The sequence below is a fragment of the Dioscorea cayenensis genome, chromosome 3 (genome assembly GCF_009730915.1).
Source record: "Dioscorea cayenensis subsp. rotundata cultivar TDr96_F1 chromosome 3, TDr96_F1_v2_PseudoChromosome.rev07_lg8_w22 25.fasta, whole genome shotgun sequence".
Classification (NCBI taxonomy): domain Eukaryota; kingdom Viridiplantae; phylum Streptophyta; class Magnoliopsida; order Dioscoreales; family Dioscoreaceae; genus Dioscorea; species Dioscorea cayenensis.
In genome coordinates, this window is record NC_052473.1 from 3,451,218 (window position 1) to 3,461,183 (window position 9,966).

General features: G+C 39.0%; 3 protein-coding genes across 3 annotated transcripts in view; 1 reads left to right on the forward strand and 2 right to left on the reverse strand.

Annotated features, from left to right (window-relative positions):
• Positions 1–3,883: 3,883 nt before the first annotated feature.
• Positions 3,884–4,240, forward strand: LOC120249470. The gene has a single exon (XM_039257990.1). The coding sequence runs from the start codon at positions 3,884–3,886 to the stop codon at positions 4,238–4,240; it is 357 nt and encodes a 118-aa protein (XP_039113924.1).
• A 3,849-nt stretch (positions 4,241–8,089) lies between these two features.
• On the reverse strand, positions 8,090–9,748 carry LOC120282185 (UDP-glycosyltransferase 89B2-like). Its single transcript, XM_039288944.1, is given in 2 exon segments — positions 8,090–9,108; positions 9,111–9,748. Coding segments are annotated over 2 exon segments (1,464 nt in total). The 5' UTR covers positions 9,630–9,748; the 3' UTR covers positions 8,090–8,163.
• Positions 9,749–9,893: 145 nt separating this feature from the next.
• LOC120249478 overlaps positions 9,894–9,966 on the reverse strand; it is a 1,763-nt gene continuing 1,690 nt past the window's right edge. Inside the window, exon 3 of the mRNA XM_039258004.1 lies at positions 9,894–9,932. Within this exon, the coding sequence (XP_039113938.1) occupies positions 9,894–9,932 (39 nt within the window). The remainder of the gene's footprint in view (positions 9,933–9,966) is intronic.

Sequence of the window (9,966 nt, forward strand, 5' to 3'; positions counted from 1 at the left end):
GATCAACAAGTACATCAATTATAATTCTGCAGAGCTTGTACAATTTTAGAGATAAATATATGGTGTTGAAAATAAACTGTGATTATAACATGCAAGACCGATCTTGAAGAAAACAACCAATAGAGACAAAGATCTAAAGTCAATTACCAATCCAATCATCCACCTTTATTATGAAAATAAGCAAAACAAAAACCAGCCACATCAGTCCTGAAGATATTAATAACATCATCAGTAACATTTTCAGCATCTCTGAAGATATTAAAACAAAAATCAGTCAATAACACAAATTCATGTTTTATCAAAAGCTCAGATCTTGCCCTCTATTTGTTCACATGGATAAACCTAAATCAAGGGCTGCAACTAAAGTTGCCACACCACCCAATTTTCATACTCTTATAGGGCAAATCATCATAGCCACAAGAACATCTATAAGAGTAATGCTATATAGAGCGAACCAAACACACAAACCAGCCGCATCGACAGAATGATTCATTATGAATATATATAACATATCAAGCAACAGAATGAAAAAAGAGGCTCAGATTCAACAGTTGAAAATTTCTCCCACCCTTCCCCTCCCTCTACAACAATAGGAGTAGCGGTTGCCTATTAGGCCATCCAAGCTACTACGCCGTCGATGTAGAGAGATGAGGGCACGAGAGACTTTTTTAGAACATCATCATTGCCTCTTTACCTGATTTCAAGGGTTCCCCTTCTCTCGATAAAGGGCAGCTAAGAGGGGAGCGGCGGTCGGGAGTAGGGCATCGAGAGGAGAGGCAGGCAAGCAAAGACCACTAGATCGAGAGGGGAGCAGTGGATGAAAGTTGGGAACCGAGAGGGGATCAGCCGCCAGGATCGGGGGCATAGCAGAGATATAAGCGGCGGCCGGGATCAGATCGGTGGGGCAAGAGAGAGGAAGGGGATGCGGCGGCCCTGATCTGGATCTCGAGAGAGGGAAGAACGAGACAGGAGAGAGAGAAAGAGAGAGCCACGTGATAACTAAAGTCCTTCTTATTTTTTTTTTTAAATTAAAAAATAACTCGACCACGCCACCCTGCCACATCATTCGTGTGGATCGGTTCGGTAATCTGGGTTCGCTTTGATATAGCATTACTCTTCTGTCACTCATAGCAAACTAAGCTCCCAAATCCTCGTGTCCATTCATTTAATTAGATTAATCAGTAATAGTTATAAATTAAATATAGTTAAAATCATTGTTCTTATTTCCCTACCTTATCAAAGACATTAGAAAAATTTATAATTAAATGTTACTAAAATTTTTATATTAAATATTATATATATATATTTATATATTAGGTGAAAAAACAAAGAAGATTAATCCAAATATTATATTACTGGATTTTTTAAATAAGTAGTTTTAAAGTTAAATTTTTTGGATGCAAATAAGGACCTTTTGAGAGATTTATTTTTTATAGGGCTTTCAGGATTTTACTCTGCACTGATTTAGAGCCTATAGTTTATATTCCTTCTATCTTAACCAAATATTTTAAAAAATATAATTAAATGTTATTTCATTGTTTTATGATATATTACAATTTTTTGTAGTGCGTAAAAAACAAGATGAAAAATAAGGAGGCTGGTTAAAATGCTAAGGGTCCATTTGATACGTAAGATTTCAATAGAGAGTATAGGACAACTACTATTGCTATGTGTTTGATTTAAAAATTAAATGGGAATACAACATAAACATAATTTTTGTTTGGTTTAATTACCAGATTAGTCCCTCTATTATAGTAAAAGTGCCCTTTTAGTCCTCCTATTATTTTTTGTCCTTCTGGGATCCTTCTATTTTACCATTTAGTGAAATAAAAGTCCCTCTTAGGGACCTTCTAGGGACAAATGATATAAGAGAGAAGGACTTGTATTTTACTAAATGGTAAAATAGAGGGATCCCAGAAGGACAAAAAATAATATGGGGAGTGAAAGGACACTTTCACTATAATAGAGGGACCAATCTGGTAATTAAACCTTCTTTTTTTACCTCAAAAACCATGATACAAAAATTTTATCGAAATACAGGATAATTTAATATAAAAAAAACCTCTTCAAAGAAGTCTATATTTAGCTTTAGTACCTCCTCTTCTGAATTAGTTTAAAGTACGTGTTTTTTTTTAAAAAAAAAGGTAGGTCAAACACCAATTAAAAACAAAACCAGGTCTAAAACTCATAGTAAATAAAAAATACCGCTGACTGCAATCGCGGTGGCAACAACAACACAGGTCTGAACAACGGTATTCTCTTGGTGAGTAAAAGGGCGGCAAGAAAACCCTAACTTCTCAACGATCTTTTGTCCATCCCTTAAGGAAGAAGAAGCCAAGCAACCCCGGCGAGATGTTCAATGATGGAATAATGCCAGAGGTGAGATTGAGCTTCATGACTATCACACTGAACATCACACTTAGGAACAAACTCAATACAAAGGCCCTCAATGTCAACTGCTCATGCCATGGCGGTAACCATTATCCGGCGAACATTTTCTCCACTGATATCTCTTCTTCTTCTTCTTCTTCTTCTTCTTCTTCTTCTTCTTCTTCTTCTTCTTCTTCGTCTTCTTCGCTTTCGCCTTTGTGGTCATCCTCCTCATCATTGTTATAAACTGTTTTATCGGTATTGGTATTAGTATCGGTATCGAGTTTGATGTCAGTGTCGGAGATCTTCTTCTTCCTATTGGACATGTGGCTTTTGGATTTTTCATAAGAGTCTAAAGTACATCTTCACCCAGAAAGAGCTGAACATGAGACAAAGGCGGTGGTTAGAGTTGATCAAGGACTATGACCTTAGTGTTCACTATCATCCAGGCAAAGCAATTGTGGCGGCTGATGCGCTGAGCAGGAGGCATAATTATGGAACCACCGCGGAATTGACTGAGCAGAAACCACTTCTGGAGGAGATGCATATGTTTGAGTTGGAGGTTGTTCCGCAAAGCTCTGAGGTTAGTCTGGCCAACATGCACATCCGACCGAATTTATTGCAGAGGATCAAAGAGACACAAATGCGGGGCCCAAAATTGCAAGAAATCTGTGCTAAACTTCAACAAGGAGTGCAGTCTCAGTTCCGAGTGCATGAGGATGGTACTGTCAAGTTTGGAGACCGAGTTTGCGTACCCGATGATCCTGAGTTGAAGAGAGATATTCTGGAGGAGGCTCATTACTCAAGCTACATGATCCACCCTGGAGGTACAAAGATGTACAGGGGACTTAAGGAACACTTCTGGTGGAACAACATGAAGCGAGAGATAGCTACATTCGTCGCCCACTGTATTACCTATCAGCAGGTAAAGACAGAGCATCAGATACCAGCAGGTTACCTCCAGCAGCTACCGATACCAGAGTGGAAGTGGGAGCACATCACGATGGATTTTGTGACTAGTTTGCCCCATACTCGGCGGAAGCATGAGTCTGTGTGGGTGTTTGTGGATCACCTAACCAAGTCAGCACACTTTTTGCCCTTGAAACTTGGTTTGGGTCTTGACAAGCTAGCTGAGTTGTACATTGGAGAGATTGTTCGACTACATGGCATTCCTGTGTCAATCACATCTGATCGTGATTCGAGGTTCATCTCAAGATTCTTGAGGAGTCTACAATCAGCTTTGGGCACTAAACTGACATTCAGTACAGCTTTTCATCCGTAGACAGATGGCCAGTCCGAGAGGACTATTCAGATCCTGGAGGACATGCTTCGGGCTTGTGCCCTCGACCTTTCTAATTCTTGGGATTGCTATCTGCCTTTAGCGGAGTTTGCTTACAACAACAATTTTCAGGCGAGTATTCAGATGGCACCGTACGAGGCTCTTTATGGGTGAAAGCGTCGATCTCCTGTGTGTTGGAGTGATGTGGGAGAGCGAAAGCTGCTGGGCCCAGAGATGTTACAGATTACAGAAGAGAAGGTGAAACCGATCAGGGAGCGATTGAAGACTGCTCAGAGCCGGCAGAAGAGTTATGCAGACAGGCGCCGCTCAGACTTAGAGTTTCAGGCTGGCGATTCAGTTTTCCTGAGGATATCTCCTATAAAGGGCGCGGTGAGATTTGGGAAGCGTGGGAAGCTCAACCCCCGTTACATCGGATCTTTTGAGATTGTGGAGCGAGTTGGAGCTGTTGCTTATCGCTTGGCCTTACCACCAGATCTAGCGCAGGTCCACAATGTTTTCCATATCTCTATGTTGAGGAAGTGTCTGTCAGACCCGTTGCATGTCATTCAGCAGGAACCAGTGGAGCTTTAGAGGAATTTTTCCTATGAAGAGCAACCAGTGGAGTTTCTTACATACAAAGAGCAACAACGGGGAAGTCATGTGATTCCATTGATCAAGGTCAGATGGAGCAACCACTAAAGCGATGAAGCTACTTGGGAGCGAGAAGCCGATATGAGGGAATGCTATCCCGAGTTGTTCCCTGACTCTTGATGCGAGTTTAGAGGACTAAACTCCATTTAAGGGGGGGAGATTGTAATGTCCACAAGCTTGGCCTTTGACCAAGTTTGACCGGAGCTTGTTGACTTTTCTCGAGAAGGTGAACCCGTGACTCTCTGTCGCCCCACTCGTGACCCCATGTCAGATCACATGTGAACCCCGGTCTTGTCGGGGTTGGTGGGAGAATGCTTGGAGAGGTCTATATTTCTTCCTGGGAGGTTTTGCTTTGGAGACCATTTTCTTCCTCAAGGATTCTTCTCCATCCTCCCGACCACTTAACCCTTTTCGTTGGGATTCTTCTCCATCTTTTAAAGCTTCTAGTCTGAGTAGGTAGCATGTTGTGTTGAGTGTGGTTGTAAGCTGCTTGTGTGTAATTCTTCAGATCCCTGCATGAGTATATGTTGCCATTAGAAGCCTGTAAAGTCATCTTTGAACTCCTGTGTCCAAATCATAGGACACCTTTGTTGTGGTATTTTACTAATCTCTCTTCTTTTAGTATGATACTTATTGTGTGGATGGATGCTGTCTCTCTTGCATTGTCAGCTTAAGCTTTGCATCTTTGAAACCAAATTGTATGCTGTGTTTGGGATCTTGGAAACTAGATTTGTTTGAGTGACAGGATTACTCTCTTGTTATATTTAAATTCTTGTTTCCATGTTAATGGATGTTAGCATGAGTCAGTTCCCTATTTATGCTCATTAGTAGTAAAAACTATGGTTTTTCTGGTCGTTGTTCGGAGTTGGTGTTTGATTGTTTTATTATAGGTATGCATGCATTTCTTGGTCTAAAGAAAATTTCCTTTTTCCTTGGGAATTCCACCACTATCAGTTAAATTCATTCTAGAATGTTTGCTTTCTTTTAGCCTTGCTGGTAGTGGAATGTTTTATATTTAAATTGGTGTGTTAGGTATTTATAGATATTTTGGAGCATGTGTTAAATAGTGTTTTTTTTTTGTTGTTAGAGATTTTTTAGTGAGCTGGTGTATTATTGCAGAACCCTCCTAGTGTTAATATATTTTTTATATAGTTGATTCTTTTGGTTGGCTTACTCATTTATTTTCTCCTGAGAACTTGTAATTTCTACTAAGTTCTGTGTGTTCATTCTAGCGAAGGCATGTCATTGTGCTAGTTTTGTTTAGTTGGAAAAGAAGCCCAACATGTTAGGTATTTTATTTAGAAGCATGACCTTCCTTCTTAAATATTTCATATTAGTTGTATTATGTGGCTGTGTGTCTTTTAGTGTGCTTGGCTGTTCAGTTGCTTTGCTAAACTTCGAGATCTTTTAATTGATAAGTTAGCTCGGGCTATAGATATAAGATAAGCCCGGCCCAAAATTATTTCTGAGTGAAGTTTTATTTGTTGGGTTCGATTGTCGTAGCGAGCCTTAGTCGTGGGACTTGGTGAACCCGGCATTGTAGCTCGGAACCAGGTAGGCTCTCGCACCCGCAAATTCCGTATTTCTGACAATTATTATGTATTTAAGTTATTTCATTATTTTGTTTTTTTTATTTTATCATGATTTTATTTAATTATTTATTTACTTACTTGTCATTTATTTATTTAGTTATTTAATTATTTTATTTATTTATTCAGCATTTCCTCTGTCTGTATTTCATATTTCTACGGGTTTTAGTACATCTCCATTTCTGGCTCGCCCAACTAGGAGGAGTAAATCCTAGCCATGTGCACATGTTTTCTGTAGTAGAGCTACCCCCCGACTGTGGTTGAAGATCCGGCTTTTACTGTTGATACTGCTCGTTTCGTCCCGACTTCACGATCGATGATCCGCCTCGTCGTCGTCGATTTACGTATTAGCCGGGGAGATGTACATGACCTGCTCGCGTGTTTTTCCGTATTTTTGGATTATTTCTGTATTTTGTGTATTTTTCTATATTTTGTACGAATTATAATCTGTTATTCTGTGATATATGCTTTATCTGTTGTTTCTGCGATCCTACTGGGCCCTTGTGGCTCATGCACTCTATGAATTCTGTTCTCGCAGGAGAAGATCAAGTCTAGGATCCGGGGGCGGGGGTGTCTGGGAGTCGTATCGTCTGCTTTTATCAGTATCTCTATACTACGCTTTTGTGAGTGTAAGGCTTGTATTCTGACTGTATTTGTGTTTTGCAAACTGTTGGGTGGTATTTGTATTCTGTATTGCTGCTAAAGCCCGTACTTGTTGTATTTCAGTTCCCATTATCCTATTCTTGTTTTTATATTACTGTTCATATTTGCTTGTTAGGGTTGACTCTGACCAGGTCAAATCTGAGGTCTTGCACCCAGTGGGGCCAATCCCACTGGATGCGGCAGATCTGTCAGCGGGCCCGACTGTGGGGCTGGGGCGTGACAGCTTGAGCACCCTCTTGCCCATAACAATTGTAATTTATATATGAAAAGTGATATTTTTTATTTATTTATTTTAAAATTCTATCGGTACTATTTATAATAAATTAAATGATAACATAAAATCGAAAAGTGATAATAAAGATTAATATGGCTAGCTAATCATAGATCTTCAAATATTTTTGCTTTTAAATTTTTTATTTAAATATGTTTTTATTGAACTTATCAATATATAATTATCAATTTTCAAGATATTAATGTAAATAAATAGTAATAATAAATAAAATAATAATAAAACTTTATAAAAATATAATTGTTTCCGCAAAATTTTTAGAAAAAAATTATTATAGGTTTTGTTGATTAGTGAGTTTTCTATTTGTGCAATTTCTTCTGAGCTTATGTCTTTTTTTTTCATCAAGATTTATTTTATTTGTTTTATATCTAACTTAATTTGTTTAATTTTTTTTTCTGATTATCTATCAAATATTGTTTGATTATTTGTTGTGAAAATCATTAGATATTTATTATGATTAATTGTTATAAAATTTTGATTATTTATTAGATTATTTGTTAAAAAATTATTGTATTTAATAATTGAACTAGATTTTTAATTTGTGTTAAATTGTTTTTTTAATTTTATTATTTATTAATTTAGTGCTTACCTATTAGTTGAGTTAATTGTTAGTTATATAGATATGATAGGTTTTTAAGTGTAAATAAAAATTTTTGGATTGATATATACTTTTGGTTGTAGTTCCGCCATTAGACTACTGCACAAATGGAGGGATGGAGAGAGACTGCATGGTTTCCTTTTTATTAGGGTTTGAATGGTTAGCCATGTTTTGTGAATTTGTTTGATTATTATTTTATTAATTTGGTTTTGTATTATTTAAAGGTAGATAGAAATAAACAAATATTACGATGGAATTATAATAGTAATTTAATTTGATTAATAAATCAATGCAATAGTGCTCATATAGTGTTAAAGTAATATATTCTAAAAAACATAGTGATATTATTCATCCAAAATTAAAAAAAAAATTTAAAAAGATATAATGCAATTCTGTACCACCATAATTGATGCATTTTTGTACCTACATATATTTTGATAATTCTTTAAATTCTACATATTTTTGACGATTCTTTAAATTAGACCATTTATCATTTATTCATTAAAAAAATAATAAATTAATTTTTTAAGTATTTTTATATTTTATTATCATCTTAATAAATCAAATAATTTATCGATTTTGCATAGAATCAAATGTTTCAACCTTAACATGTTACACTTGTTAAAAATAAAATATAATATAATATAAAATAACATAATTTAAACTTTGATTATTCAAAACATATATAAAAATTATTATTAAGTACAATAAAAGTATACAACCCCTAAAAATAACTTCCACCATTCATCTCTCTATCTCTCTCAACATCCTTATTTATCTTCAACTTCTCCTCATGAACCTCCCAAAGAGCTTTAACAAACCCTTGCAAATCCCTAAACGAACTCCCTCCTTCTTTCACCGCCATCAAAGCCTTCTCTCTAAGCTCCACAGCCCTCTTCCTCCTCTCTCGACTCACCTCACTCGTCCCAACCGACTCAGCCAAAATCCTCCCCAACTCGTCCGGGTCCGGCACCGAGTCACTCCCCTCACAAACCCTCACCGCCACCCCAGCCTCCCTCATCAACCTCGCTCCGACGAACTGATCCGCCCCGAACGGCCACGTCAGCATCACCACCCCCGACCCCACCGCTTCCAACACCGAGTTCCACCCGCAGTGAGTCAAGAACGATCCCACCGCGCGGTGACTCAGCAACTCCACCTGCGGGGCCCATCCTCTAATAACAAGCCCTCTCCCACGCACCCTCTTTTCGAACTCCTCATCCGGGACCGCTGACGTGTCCCTCACGCACCAAACAAACCGGGTCCCACTTCTCTCCAGCCCCGTCCCCACCGCTTCCAACTGCTGCCGCGTCAGCTCCACCTGGCTGCCGAAACACACGTACACCACCGAGCCCTCCTCGTCCTGACACGTGTCAAGCCATCGGATAAGTCGGTCATCCGCCTTATCCGCACGTGTACTACCAGCAGCGGTGAGTGGGCCCACAGCCCAGACACGCACGTGACCGAGTTCATCCTTCAAGTGTTGAAGATAACGTGATTCGAGCGAGTCGAACGAGTTGAGAACGAGTCCCCAACTCTCGATGTTACCGAGAAACCCGTCGCGAATCGAGTGGGAAACGGGGTCACCTTCTTTGAAGCTGCGGAACAAGGTAGAGAGGTGGTTCCAGGGAAACGTAGGGGAATCGGGAATATTGGGAAACGAGTGGGGAAACGTGGGTTATCAGGGTTAGGGTTTTTAGGCATGGAAGTCCAGAGAGAGTAGAGGGTGGAGAGAGTGAAAGCACCAGATGGGGAGAAGACGATGCGAGGAATGGATAGTTGTTCGGCGAGATGTTGAGTCCAGCCGAGAAAGAAGTCGGAGATGATGAAGTTGGGAGGGTTAGGAGTGGATTTGAACCAGTGGAAAAGAGGGGAGTAGAGAAGAGAGAGGACATGGGTCATAGGGATGAACAAGGAAGATGGGAGGTTTTTGGTGTTTTCAATGTTGGGAGGGATGGAAGGGTGGGAAGGGAAAGGGAGGATGAGAGTTTGGATGGAAGGGGAGAGGGACAAGAGGTGGGAGAGGAGAGGGAGGTTCTTTGGGGTAGTGAGGATGGTGATGGTTAGGTTTTGGAGGGAGAGTTGGTGAGTGAAGTCTAGGAGAGGGAGCATGTGACCTTGAGCTGGGTATGGTACTATTAGTATGTGTGGTTTTGTTTGTGTTTGTTCTTCTTGGGTGGTAGTAGCCATTGGAAAGGTTTTAGGAAGCTCTTGGAGCTAGAAGATGATGGTGGGAAGAAGAGGAAAGAGGAAGCAGACTTGTAGTGGGAATGGTTTGAAGGACAGCAATGATTAATTTTAGTTGAATATAACGTAGATGTATAAAAGATGATGAGGCATCACGCATGATATAGTGGAATGTACCGGAAATTTAAAAAAAAAAAAATCTGGTGTTTTTCAACCTTAGTAGTTGGTTGTTGCCTTGTTGGACATTTGATTTGATTTTAGTTTTGATTATTTAAGTGCCTTTTTAAGCATAGTCATTTTTATTTTCTGTGGAAATTTTAAAATATACTGAAATTATTTT